We start from the raw sequence: 17,430 nt of genomic DNA, 5'->3' as shown, positions 1-17,430 counted from the left end.
TGTGCGGTGACCATAACGAGCCATATACAACCTCCCAAACAAGCATGTTGCATCAGCACAACCCAAAATCCTGATATGTTGCCAACCAATTAAAGTGGGCTCAAATGGCGCCTTCATGCAGGCTCAAACGTTGTTGGCAACCAATCGTAGTGCAAAAACAGGCATAAAATCTGTTTTTTCTCATGCATCAGTTGGCAGTCCAAAACCTGGAAACGGGAAAAACCATGCGAGCGACCAAACAGAGCCGTAGATTCCATATACGCCGACTTTCAGATGCACGGAATAATCGTCACATCGATTCGCTCTGCTCTAGTTATCCGTAGCTTGTATGCATCTGCTGGGTGCGTTAGGATTTATCGACTCCCGTGTCCCATAAACCGCCCTCCAAAGACTTTTGGGACATGTCAGACACAAAACCGCGGCTAGTCGCGTGTTCCAAATGCCCTTTTCGTCTGGCACCTAAAAATCTTTGGGCGTACCAGACGGCACCTAGCCGCGTATCCCAAAGGTAGTTTATGCTGGCACGACCTAATACCGTGTTCGGCACCCCGAGGCGATTCCTGATCCACTGTGGACATGTTGGTCGCGCTGGACGAAAGCCTTTCCCCTCGCCACGTAGGAAAAAGGAATCCGGGCACCACCTTCTAGCATCCCAGCCCATCCATTACCCCCTCTTCCACCATGCTCTGCACCAACTACTTTGTCGATGATGGAACATACAATGCAAAGGATTTTTGAAGGCTCTATAGGACGAACATGGAGTTGTTCATGACAATTCTTCATGGGGCAAGAGAGTACATAAAGTGCTTCGTGCTAGAGCACACCGATGTACACGGTTGGTTTTCATCAATTCAGAAATGCACTGCCGCCATGAGGATGCTTGCAGATGGACCGTATGGAGATCCAAGGGATGAGTACATGTGCATAAGTGAGGCCACAACCACTGATCACACATTCAAATTTTGCAGAGTGACTATCGAAAAGTTTGGGGCACACTATTTGAGGTTTCCAAATGAAGTAGAAACTGATGGGATCACGACACAAAACGCAACTAGAGAATTTCCAGAGATGCTTGAAAGTATCAACTGCATGCACCAATCGTTGAATAATTTCCCGTTTGTTTGGAAATGTTTGGACAAAGGGCATCACAGCTGTAGGGAGGTACTTGAATCCGTGGGAGATCAAAACCTATGGATTTGCCTTTTTCGTCATAGCGGGATTACACAATGGACATCAACGTGTGCAACTTTCTCCGATGTTTGTGAAACTAGTTAAGGATTATGTTCCACCATGCAAATATGAGATCAATGGCCACACTTATACCAAAGGGGTACTACTTAGCCGATATCATCTATCTAAGATGGTTGACATTTGCCAAAACAATCACCGAACCTCTTGGTCAGATGAAGTCTCACTTTGTTTCGCGTCAGGAGAATTCCTGGAAGGATGTCGAGCAGCATTTGGTGTGCTCCACTTCGATTTGTTAATGTTTGGTACGCTGCTCTTACTTGGTTTCAAGATTGAATGTGGGAATTAATAAGTTCTTGTGTGATCATGATAATCGAGAATGATCGTAGGAGTTCAGTGATTGATGTGGGTCTTTATAAGTGCCAGGATCCTTTTGCTGATGTTAATCACTAAGTGCCCATGGAATTTGCTGATTTTCTCGGCGATGCATGTAGAACTCCATGATCCAGATGCTCATCACCAACTGCAAAATGATCTAGTAGAGCATTTGCGGAGGCTCACATGATAGTTGTGTCTACGGCTTGATCAAGTTGAATTTCAGATTATTGTATGTTTTATTTCCATTCACAAAATATTATAAAACTAACGAGACTTGTGTGTTCAAAACTTATGTGTTCAAAGACTAGCATTGCAAAAAAAAAAATCAGTTTGAGACGTCATTTGGGAGAAGTGGTTGGGAATAGTCGTGCCCTAGACGTGGCACCATGCAACAACGTCCCTTAATCGATCTATTCGATCGTCGGATGTCGTTTGAGAAACCCGAGTTGAGGTGCTCTTACATAGGAACCAGAATTTCGTTAACTGAAAATAACAATAAAAATTCCGATAGATGTTGTATACTACTTCCTGCACGTTGATTACATCCAATTAAGAAACAGATAAATTCGTTAGCAGAAAATTAATCGGCCAGATGACACGAAAGATTGGCACTCCCATGGAGGAAAGATATGCCGGCTCAGTCCCTCGGAGGTGCTCATAGGGGTAGGGTGTGCGTGCGTGCGTTCATAGGGGTGTGTTTGTACGTGCGTGTTTGTGAGCGTCTGCGTTGTACTGTGTTCTCAAAAAAAAAAAAAACGTACGTGCACTCCACTGATGAGTACAACAAATCCGCTAACACAGCCCATGTTATTAAACGGTGGGACATCTCCGATCTTTGCTTCGTAAAAAAAAATCCACATCAAGTATCCTCTTACGATTCCCGATCAACAAATATCCCTTGTGACTTACATCGTCGTAGTCAACACTGATAAACAACCTCAAGCATACTTTCAGGTTGTTTTGGTGCTCTTTCGGTGTCACAGGACGTCAAGAATGGATCTAAATACCTGAATAATCGCAGCCAACAAACAAAGACGTCTTCAAGCAATAATGCGTTCGAAAAAAAAAAAGGTTGTCTAACAGAAGACATGTCCTGTTTAGACATGCCAGAGGTAATTAGTATCAACAAAGTGACACTGAATTCATCCAAATGGGCCATGAATTTGCGCATTTGCCATAGTAAATGGGTCCGATTCATCAGTAAATGGGTTAACTGGATCGCATCTTTCAAACGTTGGGCTGTTTACACCTGTTGTAGTACATGGAAGATGACCGAGCTACCACTTCACTTGCTAAAAAATAGCTACCAATGCTTCAATTCAAATTAGAATTTTGCTGATTGATGACCTGTGCTACTTCTTGGAAGATTCTGCATGCTTGATTTGATTCTGTTAAGAACCTGGCCGCTCGATCACATGCTGCTTCCACGAAAGAATGGCACTCACTGCCAATCTGCCATTAACTAAATCTGGAAAAGGTACGAGAATTCCACGGATAAACCCAACACAATAGGCTATCCTCTTGGGGAAATGCACTTTAGCTCATAGGAGCATATGCTCCCATTATGTGAATCCATATTTTAAAGTGTTAAAAAATTCTAAACTAAATTTTTACATGTACATCTAGATATTTTATGTTGGTACACAAGTTTTCAAAAGAATTTTTTTTCTGTAGCTCATGTAAAAAAGACAAATTTTGATGTTGTAACACGACTACGTACAAGGTATTTTTTTGTCTTTTTTATACACACCACACAAAATGTTGTTTTTCCACGAAAACTTGTGAACGAACATAGGATATCATGATGTATACCAAAAAAAATATGTCAGATTTTTTTGACATTTTTAAAATTGTTTTTTTATTATTTTCTATAATGGGTGCATATGCACGCGTGTGCCACAACACCACCTCCATCCTCTTGTTACCTAATTAACCGACGGATGCTTCCATATTTTTGGGGTAGAAAACGCACCTCAGGTGTCATATTAAGGTATAACATAAATTGTACTATCCCCCGTAATCGATTGCCAAGAAGAAGACAGTCTTGTGAACAGGATCGTCGTCCTAGTTACTGGCATACGAGCTACAGTATACAGTTTAAGTTTGTTCCCTGTTACTGATAGACGAGCTAAGGAACACTTTCAGTTCGATTCTGGAGCCCTGCCGTGACAGCCATTTTTGTTCGGGACTCATATGTAAGGCTTCAAGTATGGGCTAGAGTGTAGTGCAAAGTTACAGGTATCCACAACAGAATGTAGAAGAAAGACTACCATGAGAACCGTGCAACACTGCTTGTTTCCAACTATTTGAACCTAAAGGCGACACCAACACCGCAAACAAGCAGAATGTGGTCAAGCAATTGAGATCGAAAAAAAGAAGTTTAACCAAAAGAATGAACACAATGATACAGGAACGGCTTTGCTGATCTTGTGCTGAGAGCATGTCTATTTATTACAACATATCACAGGTAATTGGTATCAAAAGAAGTGACATTGTATTGACCCAAATTATTTTACCTGCAACCAAAAAATGGTAAGATATATATCCAGTGATGAATAATTGCAGCAGCTATCTTACCTAGCTCCTATACCTAGTTAACCGATCGTTGGACTCTCCCAAGTTTTTCCTGGTCAAAAACTCCACAGCGAGGGTTCTCTTACGAGTTAAGATCAATATCCCATGTGATCGATCGCAAAGAAGAAGACATGGTCTCGTTACTGAAGAACAGCGGACACGTTCTTGTAACTGATAGGCAAGCCCAAGTACAGTTTTCAGTTTGTTTCCAGAGCCCTGCCATGACAATCACCTGTAGTTTGGGCGTTGTAGGACTTGAAGAATCGATCTAAATACCTGAACAAATACCAGAAACAAATCGGATGCCTTCAAACACTATTGTATGCGGGAAATTTTTTGTCTGACAGAAGGGTGAACGCAATGATACAAACACAAGCATGTTGTGTTGTGCTAGCAACATTCAGGTAGCTAGTACAAAAGGAACTGACAATATTCATCCAAATTGTTTTTACAATCAGAAAACTGAAAGTCGTAAGAGGTTTCAGTTTCTTTGGAAGGGTTGAAGCTGGAGCCATGCCATGACAGACATGTTGTTTCCATGTTATCGGACATCCCAGATGGACCATAGTGTATGCAAAAAGACAGGTACAGCCTTACATGTATCTATCTATAACCATAATCAGAAGCAAAAAATACCACCGGATTCAGGTGCAGATCTTTGATTATTTCAAACTCCTTTACCTGAACAAACACCACAAACAAACAAACAAGATGCCTAGGAGCAATTTTGTGTTCGAATAGAAGAAAAACTCCGTTGCTATTGAGACGACAGGTAATTAGTAAGTGACACTGTATTCATCCAAATTTCATCAGCAAACACGCATTTGATTCTCACACATTATATCGTTCCAAGACACAATTGAACATTTCACTAAACCCTGCTGATAAGATGCCTATACTTCCCCCAAATGCAAATAAAACATACAAGGCTTAATATGCATGATAAGCACTGATCACGTCTTTTACAAAATGATCATAGAACCTTTGTTCAAACACTACACAGAGCTAACCGATCACATGGAGGTAGCAGGGTCTAGAACCACTGGTACACACAACATAAAGTTCAGTTATAATTTGCATACCTAATCTCATAGAAATCAGCCAAGCAGCCTCCATGATGAACCACCATAGCTCAAAACTTAGAAGGATGTATACATCAGCTAGAAAAAACGCGAGAGCCAGAATTCTTCTAGCATACATACCAAAGCCTGCTGCTCCATAGCACGAACAATTTACTGCTATAGAGGCACTGGCTGTCTCATATTGATGTCACATTTCCAAAGATTGTAAATCTGCGTACAACGGCACATACGGCAGATATGGTGGATTGCCATCTTTGAGATTGCGGATCACTTTCACTTTTTGATTATCCATATTATAGCGCATGAATGAGGTATCCCAACCTCCAGTGAAGAAGATCGAGTTACACTGCGGATGAATCCCAACCCACTTAAAATCCCAATCAAGGGTAACATCTATCCCTCCAAATACATATGAAGTTTCAACGGTGTGCTTCAGTATCCATTCTTTGCTTTCATCGTTCCGGAGAACATATACTTGTAGCCGAACTGCAGCATTGTAATCATCTCTATAGAAATTGGCATAGTGCAAGCAGCCCTGTGACCCCTGAATAAAACCCTCAATCAGACCACCACCAGGGACACCGAAGTTGGTCCATGTTTCCCCCTCCGTGTCCACTGCAGCTAGACATTTGGACAACCCACTGCCAATGGCATGAAAATACAGACGGCTGTCAAGAAAGACAGTGTCTGCTGAGGTACGATCATAATAAGGGAGCATGATATGTTGGTTCCATCTCTCTTTCTTATGGATCCATCCTCCGGTTTCAGACGAATACACTGCCACTCCGGCCAGGCCAGGGGAAGGGCCCCAGCTATCATGATCCTCCAACAACTCAAACACATGAAAATGCGACGATTGGGTCGGATCAAAGCCCAAACGTGCGATGAGCACATTGTCGGTGGCCTGGCCGGAGCTCGGCAACGCAACCCATTTCTCCGTGGCTGGATTGCAAACAATGTAGCTGAATTCTCCAATCTTGGTGGAGACGCCATACCAGCGACAGAGGAAGAGGCCATTGCAGCAGTCCAAGACATAAACACTCATGTACTTGGGCAGGAACGCGACAGAGGTTGAGGTCAGAGGGCAGGGGCTCCCCGAGACACTGGTGAGGAGGATAGGCGGCACCAAAAAGGACTCCGGGCTGCTGCTGGTGAAACCTTTGTTGTAGAAGAACCCAGCGAGTGTTTGCGGGAGCTTCTTGCGGTGGTCGGGGTGGTCGATGAGGTCGAGCCAGTGCTTGGAGACACACCTGAAGCGGCAGAGGGATTTGGCGGGCACGCGCGGGAGGATCTCCAGGAGGAGGTCGTCGGTGAGCCTCTCGGCCGCCGCCTCGCTGGAGGACGCAGAGCAGCTGCAGAAACACACATATATGGATGAGAGAGGTCAGGCAATCATCAGTAAAGAAAAGGAGAGCAGGCTTGCTATGATTGATGGTGATTGCTTCTCTGCGTACCGGGCACGGGTTGGAGCAGGGCCTTCCAACCGCAGGCGAGAGCGATCCGCCGGGATCGACATGGCGGCCGCGGATGAAGGCGGCGGTGCGGCGGCGCCGTCCAGCGAGGAGGAAGGAAGGGGAGTGAACGTGGGCTTTCGTGACTCTGAATTTACAGTGATAGCGAATGGGCCGTCGTGTAAATGAGCTAACTCTATGACATGCGTTGGGCTGTCCACGCTTCTTTTTTTCCCGCGTGAAACTGGCTGCCTTCAGCATATAGAGCTCTTGTTACAACGAAGAAGGTGCGGGAGGATTGGCTTGAAGACCGCACGGCTTCATCGAACTCCAATAGGAGGATCAGTCGTGGACAAAGCTCTGGAAGTTCCAGGTTCCTTCCAAGACGAAGGGTTTTCGTCTTGTCGCAACACTCACTACCAACTGGAGATATCCGTCATCACAGAAACATGGCACCGACTTGTGCGTGCTCGCTTTGCGGGCATGAGGACTCGTGGCGCCACTCTTTACTAGAGTGCGCCATGTCTCGATGCAGATGGGCGCTTGCACCGATGGAGCCTTCAGCCAAGCAGTGGCTCTTTTCGATGATGAGCACCATGGAATTGAAAACCCCAGCCTTCAAACACGTGAGGGTATCTCTCATCTCTCGTTCTGAAAAAGAAGACGCGAGGATATCTCGCTCCTCTCTACTATAACACCTGTCTCCGTTCACAATTCCACACCGTCAATCCTTCTCTAAAAAATTGCAGTCTCAGCAGTGGAAGCACTTGATTATATCAAGTTATCAACTATTACATGCCCGCATTGATATGAGTGTTGTACATATGTGTATGACCTATCTACGTCTTCATAACATTAGACTAGTCACAATGCATAGTATTGTATAGAAGTATCATACGTATGATACTATTACATGTTACTATCTTAACAATGCATGGTATCATATACAAGTATCATAGTCTTCATATATTAATTGTTTTGTAGAATCTCAATGCAAATATATGTACAAGATTTACTTGACATTAATTTTTCTAGTAGTATGTGTTACGATACGTATCTACCTATAATACTAGTACCCTCTCCCTCATCCTTAATTGCAGCGTCACATCAGCATTTTGCATGCATGAAATGCAAGATACTACCTATGAACTCCCATTGTGGGTAGTCTTAGCATTTCCATGTCCGCATTAGTTGAACCACATTTCAGGTTGCCGCCTCGTGGCGGTGGGAGGCATAAGAAAGCACCCATCGAGCGAGGGGCGTAGAGCCAGAAGAGTACACGATTGGGAATTTTTATTTCTCTACAACGAATAGGTCTAAATAAAATGGGGTGGGATAAAATGTGTCACAACTCAACCCACATCTTACGAAAGGAAGAATTTCAGCACAATTCCCTTTCAAACCTAATAAAAGAATAAAGATATATGAAAAATGTAAATTTCCCATTCTGAAGAAGTGGGGGTTGATTATTTTTTTTAGAGAAAAAGGGTAGACGCCCCGGCTCCAAATATATTGAAACCAGACATAGTCACAACCTGTCAAGATCCAGAGCCTCATGCTCCCGCACACCCACATTTTCCAACGAAATACAACTACGATAGCACATAAGCAATCTACGACGCCAACATCAACAAGTTCTAAGCCCACAACTGGATTAGGAGCGACACACAGGACCCAAGGCAGGACATCAAGCAAAAAAGCTCAGGGACGGCTGTGAACTAGGAACCCGGCTCCGTCTTCCACCAGGATCAAATCATTCGCCATCAGGGTCCTCCTCAGATCTTCAGCAGTGATCAACAAAGGACCAAAGCCTCTGGTGATGTTCATATCGCAGATCTCCAGTGTCGATTTAGCCCTTTTCTGCGGCGTAAACCAGGCTCCGGCCACAATAGCAGCGGCGGCAGCCGAGTCACATCCTCCACTTTGCTCAGCATCATCATCAGCTCTCCTCTTTTTTCTTCCTTCACTAGAATTTTCCACTGAGCACAGTTGTAGACAAAGTTTCTCCACATCCCCTGCATACCAATCCATTGTGAACGGTTGAAAACAAAGTCATTCCTGGTAATCCAGATGATTCTCAACACAGCAGCAAAAATCATGTTGATATTATTATTCTTTTTAGATTCATCCCACAAGGAAGAAATGTCATGCATATTTGATATCTTGTGGTTAAAACCCAAAGCCATGACAATGTCTTCCCACATTTTTTATGCCACCACACAATCAAAAAAGATATGCTGACAAGTTTCTAATTCATTGCAAAAAACACATGTCAGGTCGTCAACATTTTGTCTCTTAATCAAATTGTCTCTCGTGAGCAACTTGTTATGAAAAAGAAGCCAAAGAAAAAAGTGAATTTTTGGGGGCACTTTAACTTTCCAAACACAGTGAATATTAACAGGTTTAATCCCTCCAAAGTTAACAACGGCATAAAAGGATTTCACACTATAGAGCCCACTAGCTTCCCACATCCAAATCAAACTATCATTTGAATCGTTTAAAGTTAAAGTCTGAGCAATTTGTTGGATTTCCATCCATTGGATCATCAATCTATGATCACAACGTACATCTCCTAAGTGTCATCTTCAGAGAAGACCCATCCCAAATATCAGCAATGGTCTTATTCTGTTCATTCACCAAGAAATAGATTTCCCAGTACTGGATAGCCAGCGAACAGGAGCCAAACCAATGATCCTCCCAGAATTTAATTTTCCTACCATTTCCCACTTTCCACTGATAGCCCATCTTAGCAGATTTGGCAGCCCACAAAACCCCTTTCCAAAAGGGAGAGGCCCCAACTAAAGAACATGAGAAAAGATTGGGATTATCCAAGTTATATTTGGTATCTACTATTTGTAGGATAACGTTGCATAGAAAACAAAAAATTTCCTACCGCGAACACGCAATCCAAGCCAAGATGCAATCTAGAAGACGGTAGCAACGAGGGGATTATCGAGTCTCACCCTTGAAGAGATTCCAAAGCCTACAAGATGAGGCTCTTGTTGCTGCGGTAGACGTTCACTTGCCGCTTGCAAAAGCGCGTAGAAGATCTTGATCACGGCGCCACGAACGGGCAGCACCTCCGTACTCGGTCACACGTTCGGTTGTTGATGAAGACGACGTCCACCTCCCGTTCCAGCGGGCAGTGGAAGTAGTAGCTCCTCTTGAATCCGACAGCACGACGGCGTGGTGTCGGTGGTGGTGGAGAAATCCGGCGGAGCTTCGCTAAGCATGCGGGATGTGGTGGAGAGAGGCCGCTAGGGTTTGGGAGAGGTGGGCGCCGGCCACTAAGGGGTGCGGCCACCTTGGTGGTTCTTGGGTGGCCGGCCCCCTCCCCTTGGCCCCTCATTATATAGGTGGAAGCCCCAAGTGTTGGACTACAAGTCTCCGAATAAGACCCAGACCCAAAACCTTCCATGTGATAGGGAAACCTACCCAAGGTGGGAATCCCACTTGGGGTGGGATTCCCCCTTTCCATGTGGGGGGTTGGCCGGCCCCCATAGGGGGAGTCCACTTGGGACTCCTCCCCCACTAGGGTTGGCCGGCCATGGAGGTGGAGTCCCTCCGGGACTCCACCTTCCTTGGTGGTTTCTTCCGGACTTTTCTAGAACCTTCTAGAACCTTCCATAGAACCTTCCGGATCATTTTAAATCACATAAAATGACTTCCTATATATGAATCTTATTCTCCGGACCATTCCGGAACTCCTCGTGATGTCCGGGATCTCATCCGGGACTCCGAACAAATATTCGAACTCCATTCCATATTCAAGTTCTACCATTTCAACATCCAACTTTAAGTGTGTCACCCTACGGTTCGCGAACTATGCGGACATGGTTGAGTACTCACTCCGACCAATAACCAATAGCGGGATTTGGAGATCCATAATGGCTCCCACATATTCAACGATGACTTTAGTGATCGAATGAACCATTCACATACGATACCAATTCCCTTTGTCACGCGATATTTTACTTGTCCGAGGTTTGTTGGAGATATGCCCAAGAGGCAATAATAAAGTGGTTATTATAATATCTTTATGTTTATGATAAATGTTTGCATACCATGCTATAATTGTATTAACCGAAACATTGATACATGTGTGTTATGTAAACAACAAGTAGTCCCTAGTAAGCCTCTTGTATAACTAGCTTGTTGATTAATGGATGATCATGGTTTCGTGATTATGAACATTGGATGTTATTAATAACAAGGTTATGTCATTGGTTGAATGATATAATGGACACACACCCAAATGAGCGTAGCATAAGATCAAGTCATTAAGTTCAATTTGCTATAAGCTTTCGATACATAGTTGTCTTAGTCCTTCGACCATGAGATCATGTAAATCACTTACACCGGAAGGGTACTTTGATTACATTAAACGCCATTGCGTAAATGGGTGGTTATAAAGATGGGATTAAGTATTTGGAAAGTGTGAGTTGAGGCATATGGATCAATAGTGGGATTTGTCCATCCTGATGACGGATAGATATACTCTGGGCCCTCTCGGTGGAATGTCGTCTGATTAGCTTGCAAGCATATGATTTGATCATAAGGGATGACATACCGCGGTACGAGTAAAGAGTACTTGTCAGTAACGAGGTTGAACAAGGTATGGAGATACCGATGATCAAACCTCGGATAAGTAAAATATCGTGTGACAAAGGGAATTGGCATCGTATGTAAATGGTTCAATCGATCACTAAGTCATCGTTGAATATGTGGGAGCCATTATGGATCTCCAGATCCCGCTAATGGTTATTGCTCGGAGAGGAGTCTCGACCATGTCTGCATAGTTCGCGAACCGTAGGGTGACGCGCTTAAGGTTCGATGTCGCATAAGTAGATTTGAATATGGTATGGAGACGAAGTTTGTTCGGAGTCTCGGATGTGATCCAGGATGTCACGAGGAGGTCCGGAATAGTCCGGAGAATAAGATTCATATAAGGGAAGTTGATTTCTGGGTTTCGGAAAAGTTCGGGATTTTTCCGGTGGTTGACTGGAAGGTTCTAGAAGGTTCCGGAGGGGTCCACCATGGGGCCCACGACCTAGGAGGCCTAGCATGGGCCGAGGGGATGCTCCCTGGCCTAATGGGCCAGGGGCACATGGCCCTCAAGGCCCAGGCCGGCCAACCCCTAGGGTTTCCCTAGGGGGGATCAACTTGGGGGAGGGGAAAGCCCTCTCCCCCCTCTTGGCCGCCGCCCCCCCCCCCCCCCCAACCCTAGATGGGAAGGGGGGCCACCTTGGCCGGCTTGCCCCCTATATAAAGAGGGGAGGGGGTGGCCGGCCACACCCCCCATCCATTGCCTCCTCCTCTGGCCGCCTCTCCTTCCACCATACGCTGCTCCGGCTTAGGCGAAGCCCTGCAGTTTTCTTCCTCCACTACCACCACCACGCCGTCGTGCTGCTGGAACTTGGAGGAGATCTACCACACCTCCGCTGCCCGCTGGAACGGGAGAGGAAGGAGCTTCATCGACACCATACGCGCGATCGAGTACGGAAGTGCTGCCGGATTGCAGCACCGGGGACGATCGTCTACACCAACAACGAGATTAATCTCGTAGGCTTTGGAATCTCCGAGGGTTAGTCTCATCTCCATCTCGTTGCTTCGATCTTGTAGATTAGATTTTGGGTGTTCCATAGATTAGATATTGGATTTATTCGTCTTTGCGGTAGGAAAATTTTTGTTTTCTATGCTACGAACCCCATCAGTGGTATCAAAGCCATGTCTATGCATAGATCTGTTGCACGAGTAGAACACAATGGATTTGTGGGCGGTGATGCTCTTGTTGCTTTAGTTTGTGTACTTTGCTTCTTGCGGCATGGTGGGATGAAGCGGCCCAGGCTAACTTTACATGACCGCGTCTCATGAGACTTGCTCCACGCTTGACATGCAACTTGTATTGCATAAGTGGCTTTGCGGGTGTCTGTCTCTCCCACCATAGTGAAGATTGTAATTTGCACTTCTATTGTCAACACTAGTATCACCGTTGTGGTTCATGTTCGTAGGTAGATTGGATCTTACTCGAAAACCCTAAACCACGTAAATATGCAAACCAAATTAGAGGCGTCTAACTTGTTTTTGCAGGGTTTGGTGATGTGATATGGCCATGATGTGATGATGATTATATTTGATGTATGAGATGTTCATTATTGTATTTTGGCAACCGGCAGGAGCCTAATGGTTGTCTTTAATTTTTGTTAAAGACCTGCGTGTCTATTCATCATGTAATAGCTTTATTTCAAGTAGTTGTTATAGTAGCTATAAGTGATGGACAACCATGAAGCGGCGCCACTGACCTTGACGCCATGCTGGTGATGATGGAGATCATGTTCGTGCTTTGGAGATGGAGATCAAAAGCACAAAGAAGAAAGGCCATATCATATCACACATTATGAATTGCATGTGATGTTAATCCTTTTATGCATCTTATTTTGCTTAGATCGCGACGGTAGCATTATAAGATGATCCCTCTCACTAAATATCAAGATAATAAACTGTTCATCCTTAGTATGCACCGTTGCTAAGACTTGTCGTTTCGAAGCATCTCGTGATGATCGGGTGTGATAGACTCTACATGTGCATACAACGGGTGCAAGCCAGTTTTGCACACGCGGATACCAAGGTTGCCTTGACGAGCCTAGCATGTACAGACATGGTCTCGGAACACGGGATACCGAAAGGTAGAGCATGAGTCATATGAATGATATGATGAACACTTGGAGTGTTCGCCTTTGAAGCTACGTCTTTTCTCGTGAAGATCGGACTTGGTGTAGTGGATTTGGTTCGTGTAATCACTAAGACAATGCGAGGGATGTTGTTTTAAGTGGGAGTTCACCTAGTTAATTTCAGAATTAAAATTGAACTCAATTTATCATAAACTTAGTCTAAACTCTTTGCAAATATGTTGTAGATCATGGCGCCCCCCTCCATCAATTTTAACCAGTTCCTAGAGAAAGAAAAGCTTAAGGGCAATGGTAGCAACTTCACTGACTGGTTCCGTCATGTGAGGATTTTCCTCACTGGTGGAAGCCTGCAATATGTGCTCGATGCACCGCTAGGTTCCCCACCACCTCCTGCAGTGTCCGAGGACATAAAGAATGTTTATGAGACTCGGGCAACTCGGTACTCCGAAGTTCAGTGTGCCATCTTGTGCAGCTTAGAGGCAGAGCTCCAAAAGCGTTTTGAGCACCACGACCCCTGTGAGATGATGCGTGAGCTCAAACTTATCTTTGAGACTCATGCGGCCGTGGAGAGCTATGAGGCCCCGAAGCAGTTCTTTACCTGCATGATGGAAGAGGGCAGCTCCGTTAGTGAGCACATGCTCGTAATGTCCGGGCATGCGAAGAAGCTCAATGACTTGGGGATGATGATCCCTAACCAGCTGGGCATTCATCGTGTCCTTCAATCACTGCCACCAAGTTACAAGAACTTTGTGATGAACTACAACATGCAGAACATGAATAAAGATTTACCTGAAATCTTTTCCATGCTGAAATCTGCTGAAGTAGAGATTAAGAAGGAGCACCAAGTGTTGATGGTCAACAAGACCACCAGTTTCAAAAAGCAGGGCAAGCCTAACAAGGGTAACTTCAAGAAGGGCGGCAAGAAAGTTGCACCGCATCCTGAGAAGCCTAAGGCTGGTCCTAAACCTGAGACTGTGTGCTATTACTGCCAGGGGAAGGGGCACTGGAAGCGCAATTGCTCCAAATACTTGGCCGATCTGAAGAGCGGCCACGTCAAAAAGAAAGGTATATTTGATATACATGTTATTGATGTCTATCTTACTGGTTCTCGTAGTAGTGCCTGGGTATTTGATACTGGTTCGGTTGCTCACATTTGTAACTCGAAACAGGAACTGCGGAATAGACGAAGCATGGCAAGAGACGAGGTGACGATGCGCGTTGGAAATGGATCCAAAGTCGATGTGATCGCCGTCGGCACGCTCCCTCTACATCTACCTTCGGGATTAGTTTTAAACCTTAATAATTGTTATTTGGTACCTGCGTTGAGCATGAACATTATATCTGGATCTTGTTTAATGCAAGATGGTTATTCGTTTAAGTCTGAGAATAATGGTTGTTCGATTTATATGAGTAATGTCTTTTATGGCCATGCACCTGAGACGAATGGTTTATTCTTGTTAAATCTCGATAGTAGTGATACACATGTTCATAACATTGATGCTAAGCGAATTAAATTGAATGATAATTCTACTTATATGTGGCACTGTCGTCTTGGTCATATTGGAGTAAAGCGCATGAAGAAACTCCATTCCGATGGACTTCTTGAGTCACTTGACTTTGAGTCAATTGACAGATGCGAGGCATGTCTAATGGGAAAAATGACTAAGACTCCATTTTCTGGTACAATGGAGCAAGCTACAGACTTATTGGAAATCATACATACCGATGTGTGTGGACCAATGAGTGTAGCATCGCGCGGTGGTTATCGTTATGTTCTAACCTTCACGGATGATCTGAGTAGATATGGATATATTTACTTTATGAAACATAAGTCCGAGACTTTTGAGAAGTTCAAGGAATTCCAAAGTGAAGTAGAAAATCAACGTAACAAGAAGATTAAGTTTCTGCGTTCTGATCGCGGAGGCGAATATCTGAGTTATGAGTTTGGCATGCATTTAAAGAAATGCGGAATACTTTCACAGTTGACTCCGCCGGGAACACCACAGCGCAATGGTGTGTCCGAACGTCGTAATCGAACTCTCTTAGATATGGTTCGATCTATGATGTCTCTTACCAATTTGCCGTTGTCGTTTTGGGGTTATGCATTAGAGACAGCCGCATTCACTTTAAATAGGGCACCATCTAAATCCGTTGAAACGACACCGTATGAATTATGGTTTGGGAAGAAACCTAAGCTGTCGTTCCTTAAAGTTTGGGGTTGTGAAGCTTATGTAAAGAAGTTACAACCTGACAAGCTAGAACCCAAAGCGGAGAAATGCGTCTTCATAGGATACCCTAAAGAAACAATTGGGTACACTTTCTATCACAGATCCGAAGGCAAAATCTTTGTTGCCAAGAACGGATCCTTTCTTGAGAAGGAGTTTCTCACTAAAGAAGTGACTGGAAGGAAAGTAGAACTCGACGAGGTTAATGAACCTTCTCTCATAGATCAGAGTAGCGCAGTGCCGGAAGAAGTTCCTGCGCAGCCTACACCAATAGGAGAGGAAGTGAATGATGATGATCATGAAACTTCGAACGAGGAAGCTACTGAACCTCGCAGATCGACGAGGGAACGTACCACTCCTGATTGGTATGATCCCTGTCTAAATGTCATGATTGTGGACAACAATGATGAGGACCCTGCGACATATGAAGAAGCAATGATGAGCCCAGATTCCAACAAATGGCAAGAAGCCATGAAATCCGAAATGGGATCCATGTATGATAACAAAGTATGGACTTTGGTAGACTTACCTGATAGCCGAAAGGCTGTCGAGAATAAATGGATCTTCAAGAGAAAAACAGATGCTGATGGTAATATTACTGTCTATAAAGCTCGACTTGTCGCAAAGGGTTTCCGACAAATTCAAGGAGTTGACTACGATGAGACTTTCTCACCTGTAGCGAAGCTAAAGTCTGTGAGGATTTTGTTAGCAATAGCTGCATTTTTCGATTATGAAATTTGGCAGATGGATGTCAAAACGGCGTTCCTCAATGGTGATATTGAGGAAGAGTTGTATATGGTACAACCCAAAGGTTTTGTCGATCCTGAAAATGCTGACAAGGTATGCAAACTTCAGCGTTCCATTTATGGACTGAAGCAAGCATCCCGGAGTTGGAACCTACGCTTTGATAGAGTGATCAAAGACTTCGGTTTTATACGGACTCATGGTGAGGCCTGTATTTACAAGAAAGTGAGTGGGAGCTCTGTAGCGTTCCTGATATTATATGTAGATGACATATTATTGATTGGGAATGATATAGAACTATTAAGCAGTGTTAAAGGTTATTTGAATAAGTGTTTTTCAATGAAAGACCTTGGTGAAGCAGCATACATTTTAGGCATCAAGATTTATAGAGATAGATCAAGACGCCTAATAGGCCTTTCACAGAGTACATACCTGGACAAGATTCTAAAGAAGTTTAGAATGGATGAAAGCAAGAAAGGGTTCTTGCCTATGTTGCCAGGTAAGGTCTTGAGTAAGACTCAAGGTCCAGCTACGGCAGATGAAAGAGAGAGGATGAGCAAGATCCCCTATGCTTCGGCAGTAGGCTCTCTCATGTATGCCATGTTGTGTACTAGACCGGATATCGCACATGCTGTTAGTTTGACTAGCAGATATCAAAGTGATCCATGAATGGAACACTGGACAGCGGTCAAGAATATCCTGAAGTACTTGAAAAGGACTAAGGATATGTTTCTTTGTTATGGCGGTGACCAAGAGCTCGTTGTAGCCAGTTACACCGATGCAAGTTGGAACACCGATCCTGATGACTCTAAGTCTCGGGCCTGGGTACGTGTTTATATTGAATGGTGCGGCAGTAAGCTGGAGCAGTTCCAAGCAGTGCACGGTGGCGAAATCTTCAACAGAATCTGAATATATAGCGGCTTCAGAGGCTTCATCAGAAGCGGTATGGATGAAGAGGTTCATTGTTGAGCTTGGTGTGGTTCCTAGTGCATTGGACCCGTTAGTCATTTATTGTGACAACACGGGTGCCATCGCCAATGCAAAGGAACCAAGGTCACACAAGAAGCTGAAGCATATCAAGCTGCGTTTTCATTCGATT

General features: G+C 44.3%; 1 protein-coding gene across 2 annotated transcripts; it reads right to left on the bottom strand.

Moving 5' to 3' along the window:
• Positions 1–3,984: 3,984 nt before the first annotated feature.
• LOC127311894 (F-box protein At5g07610) lies at positions 3,985–6,836 on the bottom strand. 2 transcript variants are annotated; one of them, XR_007857962.2, is made up of 3 exons: positions 6,677–6,836; positions 5,223–6,574; positions 3,985–4,416 (listed from the first exon to the last, which is right to left on the bottom strand). XR_007857962.2 is itself a non-coding variant. In XM_051342380.2 (2 exons), the coding sequence occupies exons 1-2, from the start codon at positions 6,736–6,738 to the stop codon at positions 5,410–5,412; spliced, it is 1,227 nt and encodes a 408-aa protein (XP_051198340.1). In that variant the 5' UTR covers positions 6,739–6,836; the 3' UTR covers positions 5,007–5,409. The 2 variants fall into 2 exon arrangements, 1 of the variants encoding a protein (XP_051198340.1); XM_051342380.2 differs by lacking the exon at positions 3,985–4,416 and having other exon boundaries at positions 5,007–6,574.
• Positions 6,837–17,430: the final 10,594 nt, after the last annotated feature.

The sequence above is a fragment of the Lolium perenne genome, chromosome 7 (assembly GCF_019359855.2).
Source record: "Lolium perenne isolate Kyuss_39 chromosome 7, Kyuss_2.0, whole genome shotgun sequence".
NCBI lineage: Eukaryota > Viridiplantae > Streptophyta > Magnoliopsida > Poales > Poaceae > Lolium > Lolium perenne.
This window is presented reverse-complemented; position numbering and strand designations above follow the sequence as displayed.

Bases quoted from the DNA above. Each gene is read 5' to 3' on its own strand.
- LOC127311894 (XM_051342380.2), bottom strand. From the start codon at position 6,738: ATGTCGATCCCGGCGGATCGCTCTCGCCTGCGGTTGGAAGGCCCTGCT. The intron at 6,575-6,676 runs GTACGCAGAGAA...GTGTTTCTGCAG, and splicing joins CCTGCTCCAACCCGTGCCCG to CTGCTCTGCGTCCTCCAGCG.